Source organism: Nicotiana tabacum, chromosome 12 (genome assembly GCF_000715075.1).
Source record: "Nicotiana tabacum cultivar K326 chromosome 12, ASM71507v2, whole genome shotgun sequence".
Taxonomy (NCBI): domain Eukaryota; kingdom Viridiplantae; phylum Streptophyta; class Magnoliopsida; order Solanales; family Solanaceae; genus Nicotiana; species Nicotiana tabacum.
In genome coordinates this window covers 112,189,804-112,215,961 of record NC_134091.1, presented here as the reverse complement: position 1 = coordinate 112,215,961, position 26,158 = coordinate 112,189,804, and the positions used below count along the sequence as shown (strand labels likewise).

Here is a 26,158-nt window from a genome sequence, read left to right as displayed (position 1 = left end):
TGCAAAATTTATAATATTTTACATATATTCACCATTGGAAATACATCCATAGAAGGAGAGTGCATATATAATATATTCTTGAAACACAACATTCTTTATTTCACACGCAGCTAGCTAGAACTAGCCAATATTGCCAAATACACATTACACACACAGAGATATGTATATATGTGTGTATTAACATACATACATACATACGCATAGATTATATTACTTGAGAAGGTGACCCTCTATATCTTTGGTCACATGTAGGGCATAACCCAAGAAAACGAGAGGCTCTAGGGTGTCTTCAGTTTTCTTCTCGTACTCAAGTGTCCATGTAGTCCATTGGTGGTCATGGGATGTGATAATAGTGAAGGAATTGTACAACTCTAATAGATCTCCTCCAATCACTTTCCAAGTGATTGATTTCTTCTGATAATCCGCGGCTTCAATCACTTGCTTACATATCTTATCTTTTCCATCTGTAATCGAAAAAGTTCAAAAATACATGAGATGTTACTCCATGTTCAATAGTCCAGTTCCTCATATAAAAGATATAAACATTCAGAATAACATATTTTCTTCTCATTTCTTTTTTTTTTTCCTTTGTTTTTCATTTTCATTTTCTCCAAAATTTATTTGAAGCTCACGGAGATTGAACGTGCTATATTTTTTCATGAATAGAATTATCGTTAAAAATCTCAAAAGAACATTTGGCATTGTGAAACAAATTGAATTACTAGGTAAAAAAGCTTTAAATTGATTATATTGAGTTTGGTATGACAAAAGGAATTTTCTTTGAGAAATATGTTTTTAAAAAGCATTTGGTAAAATATTTCCAGTACTTGGTAATTGGTGAATGAAAACTATTCTACGTATATATTATATTGAATGCTAGTAATAATATTAGCAAATAGAGTGTTAAGAAGTTTTTGAGCATTATCAATAATATGTCTAATATGTCTTAATATTAGTTGGACCATGTAATATGAAGTCAAACATTAAGATAGTTATTAGAAAAGTGACTTTTGTCAAAAAGATTTTCCCCAATTTGATGTAAAACATTTTATGGTAACCAAAAACATCATCAAATAATGTTTTCACGAAAACTATTTTTTGAATAAAACCTTTTTGACATACTAAATACACCCCAATGCGAAAATTGATACAAGTAAATAATATATATACATAGAGAAGAAATATCAATTATATACCATCGTTATATTTCCAGTTAACAATCGAACCAACTTTTATGGTTTCACCTTCATCAATAACAACTTTGTGGACCTTACCGGGACTTATGTTAGATATATGATGAGTAGAGGTGTGAAAAATATCATGAATCGAGTGTCCTCCACACTTCACCTCTACTGAAGCAATCAACTTGCCTTTTACACCCATATTTTCTTCTTCGATATAGAAGAAAAGTTTTGAAAAGGAAGTGGTGAAAAAAAGTTGAGAGACTGTAGGCTTTATATAGATTATATTCTTAGTTTCTATTATTATTATTAAATAAATTATGTTCTAGTTATCTGCATGAAAAGCTAGTATAAAACATGATCCATGACAACTCATGTTTTTTATTAGTGGAGATGGAAGATTAATGCTAGCTCATTACGTATACAATTAGGTCTTGCTAAGTTAGTGTTGCCCTTCACCATAAAATTTTAACCATTAGATTTATTTTTAAAAAGGGAAAAGGTCTAATTTTTCCCCTAAAGTATTCGATTGAGAGCGGATTTGTCTTTCATTAAAAAAGTAGCCTATTCGTACCCCTTCCGTTATACAAATAGTTCAGATTTACCCTTTTCGTCGAACGAAAGTAAATTATTTAAATTAAATGCCACCTAGAATTTTAATTAACTCTTAATCTAACTAGTAGACCCCCCCCCCCCTCCTTTCCTATCGGTAGCAACGTCAAAAAGACCACGGTCTCATCATCCATCGGAGTTATATTTCTAGCTAGGTCGTGACCAACAAAATCAAGGTCGTAGTTGGTTAAAATATTTTCAATGATGGAACTCTCCTTTTTTTTTTAGATATGATAAAGGGATTCATGGGGTGATGAAGATGTGAAGCTGCGGCAATGAGAACTAAATCGGAGAAAATCGATTCATTTGCCCTGGGAAAATGAAGAGAAAAGAGGAAGGAAGAAGGAGGTCCCAGCCGGAAAATTTTCTGGTGAGGTTCAAGATGGTGCTCCCATGGTATTTGTGTAAGAAGAAGAGTGAAGGGAGTAAGGGAAAAAAGGGGGCGGCTATGAGTTAAAAAATGAGAGAGGGTGATAAAAATTAGGGCTTGATAGATAAGAGGGTTAACTAAATGTATTGGAATATTTTTAACTAGAAAAATAAGTTTTAATCTGACTAGTTCACTTGTGTTAGCCAAAAGGGGTAAATCTGAGCCATTTGTGTAACGGCAAGATACGAATAAGTCACTTTGTGTGGAAGGATAAATCTACTCTAAATCAAACTATGGGTAAATTTAGACATTTTTCCTTTTAATAATGTGGAGATAAAGTTTACAGCTTGCCACAAGGGATTCATTTTATAGTCAAGTTTGAGACTTTCAACTAAGAGAATCTTTACTCAAATCTCACAAAAGTATGAATTAGTTTTACTATTATTGTTTTTTAAAAGTTGTAATTGCTCTAAATATTTTTTTGTTCTTTTAGCTTAACTTCATAACAATATTATATATATTCAAGGTAGAAAAAGAGACGGGGATATGAATTATATGGAACACGATGCATTATTCATGAGATAAGTCAAGCAGTCTATTAAGATTCTTTTTTCATGTTATTAAGCATGAGTAGTTAAGTGGGAGGTACAACTTTAGAACCAATCTACCTAATACCTTACTCAAAGCGAAAAAACGAGAAGAAAAGTCGTTCATAAGAAATTATTGATCTTTAATGAATTACAATATTAAAAATAAATTGTATCTATTTAAGGTAGAGAAAGAGATAGATACGTGATTTATAAGGGAAAAGGATGCGTTGTCCATGAAACATTATGTTCATGGTATTAATGGCAGTAATTGGTGAGGAACAAACGTTATATAGACGAACAAATCTAGCTACTTACCTTACTCCAAGCAAAAGTATAGCACGGTGATATTTGGCTACATATGTTATATTTTTTAGTACATTGCTTACCTTACATTTTGATGTTTAATGTTAATATGTGCGACGTTTGAAATTAATTAAGTAATTTTTATGTGTAGGATCATTGAAATATGAAGATGATTGAAGGTTCCACACAAGGATGTCGAAAATACAAGAAAAGAGCACGAAAAGGCGAAAATCGGAAGAAGCCAAGAACCAGGCACCAGATGAGGTGACGCATGGCTCTTGGCAACCAATATCTCGCACCCAGCCTCGCGAGGCGAGGTTCCCAGTGCGCCACAGGCTGGGCCTCGCGAAGTCTGGTGCCTAGTACTCCCCCAGTCCGCGAATTAAATATTTCCTACTCGATTTTGGACTTGGAGACTCCGACTCTAACCTATAAATACTTCTTAAACGTGTTTAGTGAAGGGTTGGATGATTTTGGAGGCAACAAGCGCTTAGGAACACAACGGAGCACGGATTTCAATGTTTCTTCCATCCTCCATCTCGTATTCATAGCTTTTATATTTGAAAATAATATTTTGGTTATTGCTACGAACATGAGTGGATGGAAACCCTTTTGTTCTGGAGTTATGGGTTGTTATTGACCATTATTGTTTGACGATTGATGATATTACATGATTCTATCATATTAATTTGTTTATTCATTCTTGCGCTGAATTATTTTATTACATAGCTAACAATATAATACTATCTATGAATTTATAATTGAACGCGAAAGGGGGAACTATAGATTGTATATATGATTGAATAGACTAAGTTCTTGAATCCGGGCATCAGAGAATATATTCACGATTAGGATAGACATATTTTAATTGTCTTACTTGGTTATTTTTGCAGGAGATAGTTAATTTTAATTCTATAGATGTATAGTATTAGGTTGGCTTGACTAGGCAGGTGAGGCGTCGAAAGAACTTTGCGAGCATAATAAACCCTGTTAACCAATAAATTAGATAGATCAAGTAATTAAATCAACTGAAAAAACACAATAGGAGAGATATTTATCCCATAATCCCGAAAATATTTCAAGCAGAACATTAGCCTAAAGAATCTCACACATCTCCATGCCTTTGTTGATGTCACGACCCAAAATTCCAACATCGGGGGTGTGATGACGCCTAACGGCCACTTCCTAGGAAAGCCAATATTAGTTAAATAATTTAATAATTAAACAATTCAAACAGAATAATATCAATTATTAATGAAGATTAAAGCTGAAATACATGAAATAAACCCATAACATAATGCTCTCTAACTCAACCCCAGAAGTCTGGTGTCACAAGTACATGAGCAACTAGAAGTCTATAAGTATAGTTTGGAATAAATACAACTATTCGAATGAGATAAGCAGTAAAGATAGGAAATGGAAAGGGATTTCAAGGTTTGCGAACGCCAACGGATCTACCTCAAGTCTCCGAAGCAATGTGATCCGAGAAGACGCACCTCTAAGGACCGCTGGGACCAATACCAGTATCTGCACAAGAAGTGCGGAAGTGTAGCATGAGTACAACCGATCCAATGTACTCCATAAGTGTCGAGCCTAACCTCGACGAGGTAGTGACGAAGCTATGACAAGACACCCACGTAAAAACTATGTACAAATATATTTAAAGCAGCAAAATAACAAGAAGAACAATAAAATATTAACTAGGAGGGGACATGCGAAAGGGAAAACAACATAAAAACGGCAAATACGAAACCACAAAATAAAGTCTTCCGAAATAAGCAACAATATAACCAAGTAAATCACCAAAACCGGAAATCAAATAAGGTAACGAAATGAAAATGACATGGCATCACCCTTCGTGGTTTTACTTTCGTCCTCACCATATAATAGCATAAATGAAATAACGCGGCATAACCCTTCGTACTTTTACTCACTGGCATGGCATCACCCTTCGTGCTTTTACTCTAAACATCTCTAAATATATGATAATGAATGCAAATAAGGCACATCAATACCATTCGTGCTTTTCACTCTTCCTCACCAATCAACAATACCAATCCAAATAATAAATACAAGGTAGGAAACAATTTCACTTGAATTATAGTGCTAGGATATCAAACTCAATTTTAAAAAATTCCCAACATCTTCAAAATAAACAATAAATATGAGACGAATAATTAAAAGTATTAATCTAACGTAAGCATGGAGAAACAAAGTCACATAAACAACTTAAGACAAAGAAATAATTCTCACCCGCATGCTTTAACCCTATAACAATGCATATGTACTCTTCACCTCACATATACCACTACTAAAAATTCGGGCAAAACCGTCCAAAAAACTGACCAAAGTGGGTTGGAAATGGCCAAAAACCGTCCAAAACGCGACCATTTACGTGTGGAAGATATTTGAAGGTCGGAAGGGCATACCGACCAAAGTTGGTTGGAAATTCGGTCAATTAAATTCAAAAAAAGAATTGCCGAAAAACCCGACCAAAGTTGGTCGGTATTTTAATTATGTAATTAAAAAATACACCACCTGAGAATCGAACCGGGGTCTGTACTGTGGCAAGATACTATTCTACCACTAGAGCATTTGTGCATTTTGTTTTAAGACTGTCTTTTATTTTATTTATACTCTTTAATTGTATTTTCACACGAAAATAACCGCCCAAAGTTGGTCGATTTTATTAAAAAATAAAATTACCAATCGAATTTGGTCGGTTTTTTAAAATGACCAGCCGAATTAACCGACCGATTTTGGTCGGTTTTTTAAATATTAATATTAATTTATTTTAAATGAAAAACCGACCAAAGTTGGTCGTTTTCTTGAAAAATAAATTTCGCGTGACTCAAAAATAGTTTTCCGCATTTTTGCGCCAAAGAAAACCGACCAAAGTTGGTCGGTTTCCTAAAAAAAAATTAAAAAATAAAATATTTTGAAAAACCGACCAACTTTGATCGCTTTTTTGGTCGCTGTTTTGACCGACCAAAATTGGTCGGTCAACTGTGGTATGTTTTTGCCGAATTTTTAGTAGTGTACGTTATTCCCACACATAATTCACGTAGCAAATAAATCAACAAGTCTTAATCTCTCAAGTCAAGGTTAACCACGTTACCTCACTCCGCAACCAAATCAATACTCAACCACGGCTTTTCCTCTAGAATAAACCTCTAAACCAATCAAATCTAACCAAATATAGTTCAAATAAGTCAAAATACGCTTTAAAAACTACCCATGAGTGAAAAAGATTCAATCTTTATTGATTTTGGAAAAGGTCAACCTCGGGCCCACTTGGTCAAAACCCAAAATTCGGACAAAAACCCAATTAACCATTCACCCCCGAGCCCGGTTATGTGATTAGTTTCGAAATTCGATCTCAATTTGAGGTCTACATCTCAATTTTCAAAATCTCCAATTTCTACCTAAATCCCTAATTTCTACCATGAAAAAGCATAGATTAAAGGTTAAAATCAATAGGTGTTTATGAAAATATAAGAAAATAAGTTAAAATCTACTAACCTATGAAGTTGGGATGAAAAATCTCTTCAAAATCACCTATAGACCGAGTTCAAACTTGAAAATGATGAAAAATGAGGCAACCCTCGATTTTTAGAATTTTTTTTTTAAAACTGGGCGTCACGTGTTTTTCGCGTTCGCGGTGAACACTTTGCATTCGCGAATGTAACGACCCGACCGGTCGTTTTATTTTCTAGATCCCCATTCCCCTAATTAACACTCCCTGTATGTGCTTTTACTATTTTATGTCTCGCAGGGATGGTTAGTTCGGGTTTAGAAGGGTTCGGGTTGAAATCAGAATACTTAGTTCCTTAATAATGGCTTAAAATGGTTAAGTTTGACTTGAGTCAATGTTTTGAGTAAACAAACTCGGAACCGGGATTTGATGGTCCCATAAGGTTTGCATGATGATTTTTGACTTGGACGTAGTTGCTAATTGACCGTATCGTTTATATAAATAGCATGTTCCCACAATACTACTCGCCTATCCACAATATATCAATCCTATATTTCTATGGTATTGAGTCTGTCATGGACGATATAATACGATTTTTAACTAAGCAAAACTATTAGGTATATTCCTATCCTAATCGCGAAATCATTCCCCGAGCCACGGGTTCAGAAACAAGCTCTCTTTAATTCTACTCTAATCTAAACATGTCTTTCCCAAGCATAGCATAGATAGTAGGGTGAATTGGTAGCTACAACAATTCACAAATTAAAACTAGAATTAAAGAAACCACAAGATGATAATCCTAATTAACGAGGATGTACTTAATAAACGTTAATAATCATGTCAACCACAACCCTAGAAAGTAGAGTGCTTAGCCACTCATATTCGTAGTAAAAATTTTCCAAGTATTTTGCATAAACAAATTACAAAGAAAAGATGAAGAAACGAAGAACTCAATGATTTTCTCCTCCAAAACGAAATAATCAAGTCCAAGAATACTAGGGAGAAATCTCCATCAGAAATCCCGTCACGCCTCGTGATGGTTAACGCGCCCAAATCTGGGCGCCTCGCGCAATGTAACGCGACACACATTCTCACGTTAGGCAAAGCCTTGCGAACTGAAACTTTTCACTCTTCCACTTAAGGCTCATTTCATGTGCTGCTTTGTCTAATTTCAAATAATCAAAGCTTGATGCACTATTCCAACCTTTGTCCAACTGCCTCTCTTAATTTTTTTTTTCTTTTGTTTTCAATTGCATGAACATAATCATGACCCAATCACTTAATAATACACTTCACTTTGCTCTCAAATTCCATCTTCAAAGTACCTGCATTATCCAATAACACCAAAATAAATATAAAGCTCAATAATTAAGTTAAGTTTGGCTTATTCAATATCAAATATAACTAATAAGTAGTAAAAAGGCTAGTAAATTAATATCGAAGCATATGAAAATATGCCCAAAATCAGTTGCGGATGCCTTGAGCAGAAAGGCTGAGAGTATGGGTAGTTTGGCATTCATTTCAAGAGAGGAGAGGCCATCGCTTTGGACATTCAGTCCTTGGCTAACAAACTTGTGAGGCTGGATATGTCAGAGCCCAACCGAGTTCTTGCATGCGTCATCGCTTAGTCTTCACTATTCGAGCAGATTAAGGCTCGTCAGTATGATGATCCGCACTTGTTGGTTATTAGGGAGATGGTACTGCAGGGTGGTGCCAAGGAGGTTACTATCGGTGAGGATGGTGTTCTGCCACTCCAGGGTCATCTTTGTGTTCCTAATGTTGATGGATTGAGGGAGAAGATTCTAGAGTAGGCACACAATTTTTGGTTTTATATTCATCAAGGTGCTACTAAGATGTATCGCGACATGAGGCGGTATTATTGGTGGCGACGGATGAAAAAGGACATAGTTGAGTATGTAGCGAGGTGCCTAAATTGCTAGCAGGTAAAGTATGAGCACCAGGGGCTAGATAGCATTCTCTAGCAGATGGTTATATCAGAGTAGAAATGGGAGCGCATCACTATGGACTTCGTAGTTGGGTTGCCGCATACTTTGAGAAAGTTTGACATAGTTTGGGTCATTGTCGACAGGTTGACCAAGTCGGCACACTTCATTCCAATTGTGACTACGTACTCCTCAGAGAGATTGGCAAAGATTTACATTCTGGAGATTCTTCAGTTGCATAGTGTGCCTGTTTCCATCATATCAGATAGAGGCCCTCAGTTTACTTCGCATTTCTGAAGAGCAGTACAGAGTGAGTTGGGGACTCGGGTACAACTCAGCATAGCCTTTCATCCGCAGACCGACGGGTAGTCAGAGCGGGCGGTACAGATCTTAGAAGATATGCTCAGAGCATGCGTGATTGACTTCGGAGGGCAGTGGGATCGATTCTTGACTTTAGCCGAGTTTTCTTATAACAATAGTTATAAGTGCAACATTATGATGGCTCCATTTGAAGCTTTGTATGGTCGGCGATGTCGTTCGCCAATCGGATGGTTCGAGCCTGAAGAAGCTAGGTTATATGGTACTGATTTAGTGAAGGATGCCTTGGAGAAAGTGAAGTTGATTCAGGAGCGAATTCATATAGTACAATCCAGACTGAAGAGTTACGCAGATCAGAAGGCGCGTGGTTTATCATTTATGGTGGGCGAAAAGGTTCTCTTGAAAGTCTCGCCAATAAAGGGAATCATGAGGTTCGGGAAGAAGCGCAAGTTGAGCCCAAGGTTCATAGGTCCATTTGAGGTGTTAAGGCGAGTTGCGGAGGTTGCTTATGAGCTTTCTCTGCCTCCCAGTCTATCGGGAGTTCATCCGATTTTCCATGTGTCTATGCTCCGAAAGTATCGTGCCGACAGGTCGCATGTGTTAGACTACATTACCGTTCAGCTAGATGAGAGCATGGGTTACGAGGAGGAGCCAATTGCCATTGTTGGCAGGCAGGTTCGCCAGTTGAGGTCCAAGACGATTTCTATAGTAAAGGTTTAGTGGAGTGGTCAACCAGTTGAGGAGACGACTTGGGTGACCGAGGAGAACATGCAGAGTAGATATCCACACCTATTCGGCACTCCAAGTACGATTCTAGACCCATTCGAGGACGAACGTTTATTTAAGAGGTGGATAATGTAATGATCCTACCGGTCGTTTTGCTTTCTAGATCCCCGTTCCCCTAATTAAGACTCCTCGTATATTCTTTTACTATTTCATGGCTTGTGGGGATGGTTAGTTCGCGTTTGAAAAAGTTCGGGCTAAAATCGAAATACTTAGTTCCTTAATAATGGCTTAAAATGGTTAAATTTGACTTGAGCCAACATTTTGAGTAAGAAACCTTGGAACTGAAATTTGACGATCCCAATAGGTTTGTATGATAATTTTGGACTTGGGCGTATGATCGGATCCGGTTTCGGATGACCCGGGAGCATTTTGGCGCTTAATATTGAAAGTTGGCGCATTGAAGGTCTTCAAGTTCTTTAAGTTTGTTTGGAGAAGGTTTTGGTGTTATCGAGGTCCGTTTGGTATTCCGAACTTGGGAATAGTTCCGTATGGTGATTTTAGACTCGCACGCAAAATTTGCCGTTATTCCGAGTAGTCTAAGTATGTTTCGGCACGTTTGGAGCTAGTTGAGAAGTTTGAAGTTTATAACTTGATTCAATTTGATTTTGGGATGCGATTCTTAGTTTTGATCTTGGGATTATTTAAGGACAAGGAATGATTTCGCGTTAGCCTACAGTAAAATGTGGGTAAAAGGATTGCCTTTTAAGATAGCATTCTTCATGTGGAAGGTTTGGAAAACAAAGTTGCCTTTAGATGACTAGATGAGACGACTGGGATATTTCATGCCATCGAAATGCTGGTGTTGTGCTCAACCAGATCAGGAATCATTAACATACTTGTTCTTAAATCATTTGTAGCCACTAGAGTATGGACCTATTTCCTAACAAATGCAGGAATAAGCATGGAAGGTTTGACATTGCACCAGGCGATTGTGAAATGCTGGACAGTCAAGGTTGTCACAAGGCTTTAGCCAATTCTCCAAGCACTGCCTGCTATCATTGTATTGGAGCTTTGGAAGAGACGTAACAACTATAAGCATGGAGAGGTGGTCACAATTAATAGGGTGATTTACCAGGTATCTACTACCCTGCAAGCTCTTGTGAAAGTACGAAAGCCTAGCCTACAAAACGTGCCCCATAAATGGTTAGACTTACTTCAAATGATGGAACACTTTACTCCATATTTGAAGGTGACAAAAGTAATATGGGATCTTCCTCCACTTGAATGGACAAAAGTAAATACGGATGGAGCTTCTAGGGGAAATCTAGGAAGAAGCTTGATAGGCTTTGTTTTGAGGGATGAGGAAGGAGATGTAATTTATGCACGTGGTAAAGAAATGCACGTGGTAAAGAAATACAAGACAATACAAACAATGAGGCTAAAGCAGTAGCTATCATGGAGGATTTGACATACCATGTAAGTCATCACTACACTCATGTTATGCTACAAACAGACTCCTTGCCAATGAAGAAGGTTTTGGAAGGAGCATGGGTATCCCCTTGGACTGTGGCTGGGCATGTTGAAGAGATCAAAAGTGTTATGGAGGGGTGTAATGTTAGTATCTCACATATCTTGAGGGAGGAGAACAGTTTAGCGAATCATTTAGCTAATCATGCTCTTGACGTGGGTGATATTGAAGCTCACTTTTTTACAGAACTGGATACACATGGGCGAAGGATAGTGAACACAGAAAAACTACAATGTCCATACTTAACGGTGAAGGTTGCTCGAAATGTGTATCTACTCCATATGAAGAGAGGATGGAGGAGAGGAAGTTGTAGGCAATACTATGCTCAAATCCTATGGGAGGAGAGCACAGTATACTGTTTTATAACTAACCTTTTGTCCTATTTTGCAGGACATTTTACTGTGAGAATGAACTATTTGATTCCCCTTCAATGGGTGGTATTAACTGCGCATTCCATTGAAGGTGAGGAAAGGATAGGCACAAGCAGTGAGCTGGAGGATATCAATGGACTGCTGGGATTAGCCAACAAGAAACTGGATTGTTTCGGCAGTCTTATTGCTTTGAATTTCGAGCAATACACTAACAATGTTATTACACTACATGGAATGCTATTGGATGCAACAAAAAAATGGAATAAGCTATGGAAAAATAGCATCACAATTCAAATACAGTTAGGTAATGACTGTGAGTTATGCACTGATGATACGACGACCTACAACATACATCTACTGAACAGTGAAGAGTGCTATGATTACTCAATGTGGAGGACATCACCACACTATCAAGAAGAAGGCGTGTATGGTTTTTGGTTGTGGACTATCAAGATGAGTGTTCATAAGAGGATGAACAAATGTAGTAACAAACACATGGATGTTATTGGAAATGCCCACTTTTGGTGTATGCGTGAACATTTTATTACAAGTGGAGGTGTTGCACCTTGGGGAGTAGATACACATTTGGAGGAGTTTAAGGCCATAATGAGGGGTTGATCAATGGCCATGTTATTCGATCCCTAAGGGAGAAGAATAAGATGGTACAGTTTTTAGCTAACAATATTTTCTTTTTTGCAGGAATAGATACTGTACACATACACTATCTATTATATGGGATTCATAGTATAGTTTTAACACTTTTTAAAGCAGTTGTCAACTGGAATGAAAGCAGCAACTATGGGAAAAGACAGAAAACTACTGGAAATAATGCACAGTGGTGGAATATGTGCGACCATTTTATGCACTGTCTTTTGGCTGCAAATAAGGATCTTATGGATGCACTGAGACTTCAATCATCAATGTATTTCATTAATACAATTGATCAGGATAAGATACATACAAAGATGATAACAAATTATACTGGGAGGTCACACACAAGTTTGAGACTAAGGTTGTCCATTCCTGCACAGTGGAGTCTCGTGCGTGTGGGAATGTTAGATATCACAAGGATAAAGATATCCACAAGGAAGAGCTACAACATAATTGCTAGAAACTGGGATGGAGCAATAGTACATACAGAATCACAACATCAAGGGCTTTCACTACATGGAATCATGGGAACAAAAGCAACAAAAATGGAGTTAAGCGCTCCATGACTCCCTCTCAGATGCTACACACAAAGGGGAAGGAACAAAGCATGCGCAGATCAACAACTAGACAAGGAAGACTGCTGGTTTCTTTAAATACATATGATAGGATAAAAGACACGGAGTATGACACACAAGAAGTGAACTGGATAATGCAATTGATCAGGAAATCTTATACACCGATCAACCACATTATCTGTGCAGTTCTAATGCCATGGCTCATGAAGATCACGATCTCATTTTGGAGAATTTTTCTGTTACAAGTTTAAGACTTTCAAAGGGCTAGTTTTTATAACTACCATGTTTGATTATACTAGGTCAAAGTTAAATACTAGATCAAATTGTACTGCCAAATTTGAGAATCTTTGCTCAAATATGGTAATAGGTATTATGTACTCTAAAATTTCATCAAGTGAGGACACATGACAATGTTTTTGTAATTATTATATAAAAAATTAGCCATAGGCACTTTGCCTAGTGAATTGCTAAAAAATAAAACAAAAAACAATAAGAACTTCAATACACACAAACTGTTGCGGTGCGCAACCCGATCCCACTGTAACATCCTTTATCAATATCGAGTATAACGTAAACAATCTATTGCGGCGCGCAACCCGATCCCACCATATCATCATTAATCAATATCATAATCCTCATTTATTCCACCATATCATCATTTATCAATATCAATTATTATGTACACAACCCATTGTGGTGCGCAACACGATCTCACCATATTATTATTTATCAATGTCAAAATCCTCCCTTATTCTACCATTTCAATTAATTATCCTTCAATTTCCGTTGTGGCGTGTAACCCGATTCACAACAATTTCAATAAACATAACCAATCCAATAACTCAATTTACAAGAATTTCTACAATCAAAGAGTATGAGTGCAAGGCAATAAAGGAACCATGTAATAATCAAAGGAATGCAACAAATATTACAAAAATAATAGGGCAAGTAAAGCACGTGACAATTAATGTTCACAAGTAAATTAGTTAAGACAAGTAGCAAATAAGTATGGACTCATGGAAAGGACGAACAATTCAATACAAGAATAATTAAATGGCAAATAAAAATTTAAGGCATGGAAGTCAAATAAAGCATGTAACAACTAAGGCATAGAATAAGCTAATTCATGAAAAGGCGAGAAAATATGGAAATAAATATCTCGGTGGCATATATACACTCGTCACCTCGTATATACGTCATTTTCTCAAATAATCCACATAACACATAGTTCACAAATTCCTAATTTCCTCAAGTCAAGGTTAGATCCAACACTTACCTAACTCCGCAACCAAATTAAAGCTCAACCGGGGCCTTTCCTCTAAAATTCACCTCCAAACCAATCAAATCTAAACAAATATAGTTCAAGCAATTCAAAATATGGTTTAGAAACTACCCACGAGTGAAAAAGATTCAATATTTAATAATTTTGTCAAAAGTCAACAAAATTCAACCCCGGACCCGCTTGGTCAAAACTCGAGATTCAGACCAAAACCCAACTACCCATTCACCCCAACCCCGGTTATGTGATTTGTTTCGAACTCCGACCCTAATTCGAGGTCTAAATCTCAATTTTTCAAAAATTCCCAATTCTGCCCAAATCCCTAGTTTCTACCATGGAAATCCTAAATTTGATGTTGAAATCTCATGAAATGTAAAAGGGTAATTGAAAAGAAATGTATTAAAGTCACTTACCAATGAATTTGGGAAGAAAGGTCTGTGGAAAAATTGCCTCTATGGTGTTTAGGGTTGAGAAATTGTGAGAAATGAGCTAAGTCCCATTTTACCCATCTTTTATCCAACTGCAGATGTCCGAATTGCGCTGCCTTAAATTGGGATCCTTTTGCTTGAACAAATACTGTAGATGTCGATGATCTGTGAATACCTCAGATGACATACTGTAGAGGTAATGCCTCCAAATCTTCAATGCATGAACAATGGCTGCTAGCTCCAAGTCATGAACATGGTAATTCTTCTGGTGAACCTTCAACTGCCGCGACACGTATGCAATCAGCCTCCCATCCTACATCAATATTGCACCGAGCCCAATACGTGATGCAACACAATACACCGTATAGGTTCCCGAACCTGTGGGTAATACCAACACTAGAGCTATAGACAAGGCAGTCTTGAGCTTCTGAAAGCTCAACTCACACTCATCGGACCACCTGAATGGTGCACCCTTCTGGTTCAATCTAGTCAATGGGGCTGCTATGGATGAAAACCCCTCCACAAACCGGCGATAATAACCCGTCAAACCCAAGAAGCTCCGAATCTATGTAGCTGAAGTAGGTCTAGGCCAATTCTGAGCTGCCTCAATCATCTTAGGATCCACCTTAATTCCTTCAGCCACAACAACAAGCCCCAAAAAGGCGACCAAGTCCAACCAAAACTCACATTTTGAAATATTGGCATATAAGTGATTATCTCTCAAAGTCTGAAATACAATCCGAAGATGATGCTCATTATCCTGTCAATTGCGAGAGTAGATCAAGATATCATCAATGAATATGATAATGAAAGAATCTAAATAGGGCTTAAATACCCGGTTCATCAAATCCATAAATGTTGTTAGGGCATTTGCCAACCTAACTGATATCACTAGGAACTCATAATGCCCATACAGAGTCCAAAAAGCTGTCTTAGAGACATCTGATGACCTAATCTTCAACTGGTGGTCGCCAGACCTCAAATCAATCTTCAAAAATACTTCAGCACCCTAAAGCGGATCAAATAAGTAATCAATACCTGGCAACAAATACTTATTTTTGGTAGTGACTTTGATCAACTACTGATAGTCTATACACATCCTCATCGAAACATCTATCTTCTTCACGAACAACACGGGCGCACCCCATAGCGAGACACTAGGTCTAATGATTCCCTTATCAAGTAAAACATGCAATTGCTCCTTCAGTTCCTTCAACTCTGGCGGGGCCATAGAGTATGGTGAAATATAAATGGACTGAGCGTCCGGAGCCATATCAATACAGAAGTCAATATCTCTGCCGGGTGGCATCCCTGACAGATATTCTGGAAACACCTCTGGAAACTCACGCACAACAGGTACCGAATCCATGGAAAAAACCTCTGCACTATAATAGCAAACATAGGCCAAATAAGCTAGACATCCCTTCTCGACCATACGTCGAGCCTTCACATAAGAAATAACCTTGTTGGTAGAATGGCCAGGAGTCCATCTCCACTCTAATCTAGGAAACCCCGGCATGGCTAAGGTCACTGTCTTGGCGTGATAATTTAATATAGCATGATACAGTGACAGCTAATCCATGCCCAAAATAACATCAAAGTCTACCATATCAAGAAGTCGGATATCGACCCTTGTCTCAAGACTCCTAGTATTAATCACACATGAGTAATAAACTCAATCTACAATAATAGAACCCACTACCAGTATGGATACATATACAGGAGCACTCAAAGAATCACGAGGCACAACCAGAAATGAAGCAAAATAGGATTACACGTAGGAATAAGTTGAGCCCGGATCAAATAGAACTGAAGCATCTCTATGGTAAATTGGGACGATACATGTGATAATGACGTTAGATGACTCGGCCATAGGTCTAGATAGGAATGCATAAAAATGAGGTTGGGCCCCACTACCCCAATTTTCACCTCTCGGACGACCTCTAGTTAGCTTGCCTCTACCTCTAACGGGCTGACCTCCACCTCTAATGACCTGAACTCCACCTCTAGCTGAATGAGCAGGCGGTGAAGAAATCGATGTTGGAACCATGGAACGAGAACTTTGTTGTGGCATGAAAGCTCAAGAATCTAGGACAGTACCTCCTGATGAGACCTATACCCCTAAAATCAAAACACCCATCCGACTGTTGTGGCTGTTGAAGCTGAAACCGATATGAACGTGCGGAATAACCACGGTGGTAGCTCTGGATTGTAGGCACACTAATAGGATATGATGGTGCATTGTAGGCTGGCTACCTAGGATGAGATTCATATGGGTCATGACTACTCGAAGCATTCTGGGATGCTTGAAGCGCTGACTAAAATGTCCTAGGAGGGTGGTCTCTACCAAAAGCATCCCTACCTCCAGATGAGGCACCACTGAACCCCCCAGAATGGTGAAGCCTCTTATCAGACACCGGTCCCCTCTCCTGACCACGAACCATCTCGATCCGTCTAGCAATATCTATGACCCTCTGGAAAGAAATATCATCTCCAGTCTCTTTGGTCATCTGTAGCCTGATACTGAAGGTGAGCCCATCAATGAATCTCCTCACTCTCTTCCTCTCAGTAGGGAGCAAGACAACGACATCGCCAGCTAGGTCCACAAATAAAGTCTCAAATTGGGTGACGGTCATGCCACCCTGCTGAAGGCGCTAAAACTGCCTGCGATATTCCTCTCTCAGAGTGAAAGGAATAAACATCTCCAAATATAATTGTGAGAACTGATCCCAGGTATGTGAAGGCGATCTAGCAACCAACTAGTCTAGTCAACACATAATCTCTCCACCATCTCTTGGCAGAATCGGTCATTTGGAATACTGCAAAGTTGACCCCATTGGTCTCAACAATACCCATGTTGCGCAACACCTCATGGCAACGGTCCAAGTAATCCTATGGGTTCTCAAAAGGGGCACCACTGAAAAGGACATGAAAGAACTTGGTAAACTTATCCATCCTCATCAAAGCCTGTAAACACAAAACGAGCCTATCCCCGACTTGTGCCACAACAACCGGATTAACTAGCACAAATAGTTGGGGTGCTGGAACTTGATATATGAGAGCCACCCACTCTGGAGTATGAGTAGCGGGAGTCTATGCTCCTCCCCTAGCCTGAGAGATGGCTAGTGCCCCCAAAAATGCACCGGTCTAGGCCAAACTCTCCATAAGACCCACCAAGCAGGCTATGGCATCCTAAAGCATTAGGGTGGCTATAAATCCCTCCTCCTCATCGACGGGTGCGGTATGAGCTGGGACCTCTTCCTCTTCATGATCAATCTAAGGATTCACTGCGGGTGTTGCTACTCGAGTTCTAGGTTGATCTTTGCATCTGCATCGACCTCTGGATGGACCTCGGCCTCGGCCTCGGCCTCTGCCCCTGGTAGTAGCTGCCACTAGGGGATCCGGCTCCTTTCCAACTGCAGATGTTGTGCATATTTTTGCCATCTGCGAGAGAACAAGAATAGAATGGTTCAATCATTAATGATTGAATAAAATCGCACAATAGAGAAGGAAGGAAGTTAATGTTTTTTCCTAAAACTCCATAGCCTGTGGAAGATAAGTACAAACGTCTCTGTACTGATCCTCCAAACTATACTAAGCTTGCTCATGATTCGTGAGACCTAGGCAACCTAGGGCTCTGATACCAACTTGTCACGAACAGAATTTCCACCCTCGGGACTAGATGACGCCTATTATTTCACTTGCTAGGTAACCCAACGTTAGATATAATTATTAACAATTTTTAACAATCAAAATCAATTTATCACAATAAATCTAAATAGTCTGAAATAAGGTGAAAAATTAATAAAAGATAAATCCAAATACAATCCTACAACTGGTATCATGAATACACGAGCGTCTAAAGTATTACAAATAATATTCTGAATAAAAACATAACTGTCTAAATCCAGAAAACAGTTACGAGTATATAGCAGGGGACTTAGGGTTGCAAACGTCGTGCAACTATAACTCAATTCTCTGCTAGTAGTCAAATTCGGGCAACGTCACTGAACGTTGTTGGGACAAACTCTGGTATCTGCACAAGAAGTGCAGTGTGTAGTATGAGTATAATCGACCCCATGTACTCTGTAAGTGTCTATTCTAACCTCGACAAAGTAGTGACGCGGCTAAAGCCGACCACTTATAATAACCTATACGTAGTGATAATAATAGTAACAGGAAAAGAAAACATGAAATGAAAGTCAAATAGTTAATTTATGCAAGACAAACTCAAACCTCACTATCAGAAAGCCCAGAATAACAAATCTCGTAATATGATATAAAAATGTTGAAACTAACACAACAACAATAAGAAGTTCAATACACACAAACTGTTGTAGCGCGCAACCCGATCCCACCATAACAACCTTTATCAATATCGAGTATAACGTAAATAATCCGTTGTGGTGCGCAACCCGATCCCACCATATCATCATTAATCAATATCCTAATCCTTTTTTATTCCACCATATCATCATTTATGAATATCAATTATTATGTACACAAACAGTTGCGGCATCTCACCATATCACTATTCATCAATGTCATAATTCTCCCTTATTTCACCATTTCAATTTATTATCCTTTAATTTTCGTTGCGGCATGCAACCCGATCCACAAACAATTTCAATAAACATAACCAATCTAATAACTTAATTTACAAGAATTTCTACAATCAAAGAGTATGAGTGCAAAGCAATAAAGGAACCATGTAATAATCAAAGGAATGCAATAAATTATTTAGTTTTTGGCAAAATGAGTCAAAACAAGTTAAACACTTCCAAATTCAATTACGGGCACATGCCCAAGTCCTAAATCACGATATATATCTGGGCCCGTTTACACAAAAAATTGACCGTAGTCAACACAAGCCATTTTTATGACACAAAAATTCATACTTCCTTTAAACTTTAACACAAAGATTTTCCGGAATAAGACATGGACTGCGCATGCAAATCGAGAAATATTAAATGGAGCTAATCGAGGTCTCGGAACACAGAGATAAAGGATAAATCTCAAAATGACCTATCGGGTCATCACATTTTTATAGGAGATATACATGCATTTTTGTTAATTCTGATTCTATAGATGTATAGTATTAGGTTGTCTTGATTAGGCAAGCGAGGCGTCGAAAGAACTTCGCAAAAATAATAAACTTTGTTTTAACCAATAAATTAGATAAATAAAGTAATTGAATAGATCGAAAAAACACAATAAGAGAGATAGTAATCCCATAATCCCGAAAACTTTTCAAGCAGAATATTAACCTCAAGAATCTCACACATCTCCATGTCTTTGTTGAGAACATTAGTAGTCAAGCTTTCAAACTCGTGAACTTATTTCATGATTGGCTTATCATCAACTGTAATGACCCGACCAGTCATTTTGAGCTATAGCACGCCGTTCAACTGTTGGAGGCCTTGAGTAGCTTCACTTCATGTTTTTATGACTTGTACATGTGGTCGGAATTGAATTTCGGGAATTTAAGAGTTGATTCTGATGGAAATTTTTTAATTTGGAAGCTTTATATTGGAAGAGTTGACCAAGGTTTGACTCTTCCGTAAAGAACCTCAGAATTAGGATTTAAATATTCCAATAGGTGTGTAAGATAATTTCGTACTTAGGCATATGTTCGGGTTGAGTATCGGGTCGCCCTGGAGCATTTCAGTGCTTATTGTGGAAAGGCGTCATTTTAATGTTTTTTGAATTTCCTAAGTTAGGCTTGAATTGAACTTTGGTGTTATCGATATCCATTTGGGGTTACAAGCCTTGGAATAGGTTCGTATTGTGATTTGTGACTTGTATGTAAAGTTTGGCGTCATTCCGGAATGTGTAGATATGATTCGGACGCGTTTGTCGAAGTTTTAATGTTTGAAAGTTGAAAGAAAGGTTTTGACTGTTGATTCGTAGTTTTGATATTGTGTGACATGATATGAGGTTTTGACCAAGTTCGTATCATGTTTTAGGATACGTTGGTATGGTTGGATGGGGTCCCGGGGGCCTCAGGTACAAATCAAATTGGAATCAGATCGAGTTTTTGGATTAAATAATTGCTGAAGCTTAAGGTGTCTGGTGTGATCGCACCTGTAAGGTTTTGGCTACAGGTGCAAGAGTGTAGGAGCAACCCGAGGGTCGCAGAAGCGGGCAGGGCTAAGGATGGAGGGAATCGCAGGTGTGAGGAATTTACTGCACCTGCGAGCACGCCGATGCGAAGCTCTGTTGCACGGAAGCAAGATTGGTCTGGGGGTTGGAGAACCGCAGGTGCAGGTGTTGTAGTGCATCTGCGGAGCCACAGATGCGTTCATGGGCGCAGTTGCAGATTATTGCTTGAGGTGGGAAGTCTGCAGACGCGGATGACTTTCGTAGAAGTGGATTCGCTTTTGCGTTTGGATGTCCACAAAAGAGGAAAATGGCACCTTAGTTGAAGCCTCATCTGCGAGGTTGTTTCCGCAGATGCGGAGCCATAGATGCGCAAGGAGTTCTGCAGGTGCGGAAATTGCCTGGGCAGAATATATGCTACCCAAATCGGGGTTTTGGCTCATTTTCACTTCATTTCTTCCATGGATGCCGACTTTGGGGCTATTTTGGAGTTCCATTTTCATCATCAATCTTGAGGTAAGTGATTCCTACACTTTGTGAGTTAAATAAATGGGTTATATGTGGATTTAAACATGAAATTATATTGAAAATGTGGGATTTTAGGAGAAAATTTATAATTTGGTATTTTTGGACTCTGACCATGAAATTGGACATGGAATTGGGAATAAATTATATATATGCGTTTGTGGTGTTATGGGTAATATTTGTCTTCGAATATTTTTGAAATCCGGGCATGTGGGCTCGAGGGTTGACTTTGTTGACTTCTCGCGCAGAGTTGAGGATTGTTTGAATTGTTAAATCGTAAGTATTGAAGTATATGTTGATTGATTTGCACGTGTTTGACTATTTTTGGATTGCTTGGCTTTGAATTGGGCAGTTAGAGAGGAATTGGAGCCGGTTATTGGAACTTCGTAGCGAGATAAGTCTCCTCTCGCCTAGAAACACATTCGGGGCAAGTTCTAGACCATTCGCACGGGTACTCGGACTAACTTTGTTAGGGGGAAACTACCACGTAGGCATTAAAAATTGTTATGTGCTACTAGTTGTGCATGCCAAGGTGATGAGAGTCCATACGTAGTTAAAAGCATGTTTTTGTCCGGATAGACTTAGGACTTTATCTTGTAGTATTTTAATTATTTGAACTTAGTTTGCAAACTTAATTAATTGAATTTGATATAGGAATATATTACGCCGAGCTTTATCACCTTGAGTTATTTGGCATGATATTTGATAAATGCTAAAAGTTATATTCACTTTATGCTTTTGTACTTGTGTTGTAAGCACGTTACTCGTACTTCGATAAGTTTTTCCCTTTCTTTTGGATGGGGCCAAACGCCTCAGCAGTATATTGAGATGCATCTCTAGTTCGCGCTGGTCCACCCTTGGCAGTGTACACAGCACTTTGGATCGGGTCGTACAACCTCAGCATAATCGTGTGTGATACCGCTAGTAGTCCGGACATTCGTGAGATTTCCCCTTTTATTGAGGCATGGAATTTATATAGTGTTTCTTATTCATTTGAGACATCATTTGATATTTCTGATTCGTTGAGATAACATATGACATTTGAGAGATTTATATTGCCAAAATAAATGTTGGAGAATTATGTGAGTTACAGTTTTTACCTTATGGCTGCTGTTGTATTTTATATCTGTTCATAATTAATTATATTATTTTATTGGACCACTAGTAGGTGTCGATGAAGACCCCTCGTCACTACTTCTCCGGTATTAGGCTAGATACTTACTGGGTATGCATTGATTTACGTGCTCATGCTACACTTATGCACTAAATGTGCAGGATCTGACAGGTTCATTTGGTAGTCACCTTGGCACGTGGGCGCAGCTGATCAGGAGACTTTATGGTGAGCTGCATTCCATGCTACATATCACAGTTGTCTCCATCATATTATTTACTTTATCTTGTCTCATTTACATTCCGTACATATGTTGTATTATTATTGCACTCTTTAGTAAATGCTCATGCACTTATGACACCGGATTTTGGGGGTGTTCTAGAATTTGCTTATGATTTTCTTAACATTGACCCACTTTTACTTTATATTTTATTTAAAAGGTATGTATCTATGATTCTTAACGCATTAATTTATATATCTAATTATATCCATGATTCCAAAAATAGTAAAATGAATTATTAAATTGGTGGTTCATCGTTGGCTTGCCTAATGATGATGTTGGGTGCCATCACGACCTTTAGTGGGTTTTGGGTCATGACAGCTTGGTATCAGAGCTCTAGGTTCACTTGGGTCTCACGAGTCATGAACGAGTCTAGTAGAATCTTGCGGATCGGTACGGAGACGTCTATACTTATCTTCGAGAGGCTATAGGGCTGTTAGGAGCACTTCTCTTCTTGATTCCTAGTCATGCGATTCGATTTCATTGAAGCTTATGCCTTCATTTACTTCCTACTCACTCTTATACAATGTTGAGTGCTTTTTTTGAACTGGGCATCGAGGAGTTGAGGTGGAACTGCAAATGTAGTGCATGATGCTTCTCCCACGTAATCGAGTGGGCTATTATCGTCACCTTGTGAAAGGATGGTCTTTCATTTGAGCTCCATGTTGGCATGCCTATGGTTTCACAGCTATGCACAGTGTATTATGATGTTCATGCATTGTTATCGCGTAGTATTAGGGTAATAGTAGAATGCTTATTTATGTATTGTGGTAGTAAATGGCACGAAAGCAGGATTGCTCGGTTCATGGTTTAGATGTTCGGTATTTAATTCTAGCAGAGGAAGAAAAATTGAACTATGGATGTTCAGGCCTTGGTTGACGGAGTAGCGAGACCTGATATTCTTTGACGTGGTGGAATTCTCATTTGTGATGTGGTATCGTCATCCTTGTTGGAACACATTAAGGTTCCTCGGTGTTACAATATCCCTTAAATTTCCTTCGGGGCAGGGTGTTGTGGAATGGTGCCCAAGTAATAGTTATTGGAGATGACGGTGTAAGGCGGCTTCGGAGATGAATCGGTGTTTCCAATGTTGATGGCTAGAGAGAAATGATCTTTATGGAGGCTCATAGTTGGTGGCGGCTTATCCATGCGAGAGCTACAAAGATGAACTATGATTTGAGGTAGTATTTTTGTAGCGAAGGAGGAGGAAATACATTGTGCGAGGTGTCTCACGGTGGTTGAATTTCTAGCAGGTCATGTATGAACATCAGAGGTCGAGTAGTTGCTTAAGGAGATGGTTTGACCGAAGTGGGAGGGGCAGTGTAGCGTATCGATTCTATGGTAGGATAGCCACATACTATGAGAAATTTTGGAGTAGTTTGGAGATCATGGTGGATAATTACTAAGTCTATGAATTTCATTTTGGATGGTGGCTATTGTACTTAGGGAGTTTGAGTATGACGGAAAGGAGTTTTCTTGGAATGAAGAGGGGTGTGAAAGCTTGATTATCATTTTGGGATGCAACATGACTGCGAGTTTTGAAATGTATAGTTGGACCTTCAGTTGATGCTAATGCAGAATGAACACATGGGCTCATGAGGGTTTGCTGATTTTGTGATAGTTGTATCCAGGACAATGTCAATGGAAGATGTCAATATGAAATTACAAAGATGGGATATCTTCTATGAGCATGTTAGTGGTTGCGTGATTTTGATTAAGTTCATATGAAGAGTTCTACTTTCTACCCAGCAAGAGACATATGCTGCGATGTGAGCTTGTATCGCTTGAAAAAGATGGTACGACTGGCAGGAGGTCGAATGTGCGATTGTGGCTGATAATTCGGAATGTTTTATGAAAATTTTTGATAAGAGGTTGCGAGAAATTTGGCTGATTAACGGTGCGAGATCATGGTAATTAAGAAGTATGAGTCATGGTGGGTTCCAAATTTATGTGACTGTAGCTTAAAGCTTAGTGAGGGAGTCCACCGTCTACGATTGGGTTACGTGGTTGTGTGCCTATGCAGTTTCGGGTTATCGATGCATTGGTGGATTAGTTATGACCAAGAAAAGAAAAAAACAAGGGTATTTTGGGCAGGGAATATGATGTATGTGTGCTGCATTTCACCTTATCGATTCATGTGAAGATGTTGGACGACTCAGAATTTATGCTTCTTGATTATGTGATGTGCAAGGAAAAGAATTTATCTGGTTTCTTTCTTGAGAGTCTTCATGTGCTAGCAAAGCACTAGTGTTTAGTTATATATTCGGACTTAGGTTAGAGTTGGTGACTCTCAACAATGGTTCTAGCGGGTTCATGTAACGACCCGACCGGTCGTTTTAAGAATTTATGCTTCTTTCAACTATTTGAAGTCTTGAATAACTTTCTACGAGGTATTATGACTTGTGTGAATTGTCAATTTTGCTTTTAAGTTATTTCGGAGTGAGCCTGGAAGAATGAATTTTTCTGTTGGAAGCTTAAGTTAAAATAGTTGACCGGGTATTGACTTATGTGTAAACGACCTCAGAATTTAATTTTGATGATCCAATAGCTCCGTATGGTGATTTTGGACTTAGGAGCGTGTCCGAAAAATTATTTGGAGGTCCGTAGTGGAATTAGTCTTGAAATGCCGAAAGTTGAATTTTGGGAAGTTTGATCGGGGGTTGACTTTTTGATATCGGGGTCGAAATCCAATTCTGAAAATATGAATACCTTTGTTATGTCATTTATGACTTGTGTGCAAAATTTGAGGTCAATTGGACGTGATTTGATAGGTTCCGAAGTCATTTGTAGAAATTGAAAATTTCAAAGTTCATTAGGCTTGAATTGGGGTGTAATTTATGGATTTAGCGTCGTTTGAGGTGATTTGAGGGTTCGACTAAGTTCATATGATGTTTTAGGACTTGTTAATATATTTGGTTGAGGTCCCGGGGGGCTCGGGTGAGCTACAGGAGGTTAACGGATTATTTTTGGACTTGGAGTTGCTGAAATCTGGTGTTACTGGTTTCCTTCTATGCGATCATGTGAAGTCACTCGCGATCGTGTAGGCTTGTTTGGGGCAGTGATGATTTGTTCTATGAAATCGCGAGTGTAGGAACGCGATCACACATCTTTGGCTAGGCTATGCTTCGCGAACGCGTGAGTAGTGCCGCGTTCGCGTGGAAGAAATGAGGCGATTGGGTACACGCGTTTACTCTTCGCGATCGCGTAAGGAGAGCCGCGATCGCGTAGAGTTGTGAGGGCAGTGCTTTGTGGTCGTGTGGGAATATCCGCGATCACGTAGGTCATTTTTTTGGGCAGAAATTATTTTGTGCTTCGCGATAGCGGGAGATTGTCCGCGATCGCATAGAAGAAATGACTGGTCAGAGAGTTTAATTGTGAAAATGGGACTTCGTCCCATTTTCTATTTTTGACGGATTGGAGCTCGGGAAGAGGTGATTTTTGGGAAATATTCAGAGAAAATAACGGGGTAAGTCTTCTTAACTCAATATTTGTTAAATTACCCGAATCCATGGTTGTTTTTATCATTTAATTGGTGAATTAAGTTGGAAAAGTTTAAAAACCCTCTTGGTTTAAATTGAAGATTTGAGGGTCGAGTTGTGATTGGAGTTTCGTAAAATTGGTATGGTTAGACTCGTGGTTTAATGGGCTTTCGCATTTTGTAACTTTTGTCGAGTTCCGAGACGTGGGCCCCACGGGCAATTTTTGGAGTTAAAATTCGAATTTTATGGAAAAATTATATTTTCATATGGAATTAATTCCAATAAATTTTATTGAGTGAAATGAAATATTGGTG

The 26,158-nt window shown here is 38.6% G+C and overlaps 1 protein-coding gene across 1 annotated transcript; it reads right to left on the bottom strand.

Annotated features, from left to right (window-relative positions):
* LOC107812160 (kirola-like) lies at positions 1 to 1,422 on the bottom strand. The gene is made up of 2 exons (XM_016637198.2): positions 1,197 to 1,422; positions 1 to 464 (listed from the first exon to the last, which is right to left on the bottom strand). The coding sequence occupies exons 1-2, from the start codon at positions 1,381 to 1,383 to the stop codon at positions 211 to 213; spliced, it is 441 nt and encodes a 146-aa protein (XP_016492684.1). The 5' UTR covers positions 1,384 to 1,422; the 3' UTR covers positions 1 to 210.
* Between the last annotated feature and the right edge of the window lie 24,736 nt (positions 1,423 to 26,158).

What these genes read in the sequence shown, in the direction of transcription:
- LOC107812160 (XM_016637198.2), bottom strand. Translation starts at nt 1,383, where the DNA reads ATGGGTGTAAAAGGCAAGTTGATTGCTTCAGTAGAGGTGAAGTGTGGA. An exon ending in TAACTGGAAATATAACGATG is followed by an intron (nt 465 to 1,196) that starts GTATATAATTGA and finishes TTTCGATTACAG; the next exon opens with ATGGAAAAGATAAGATATGT.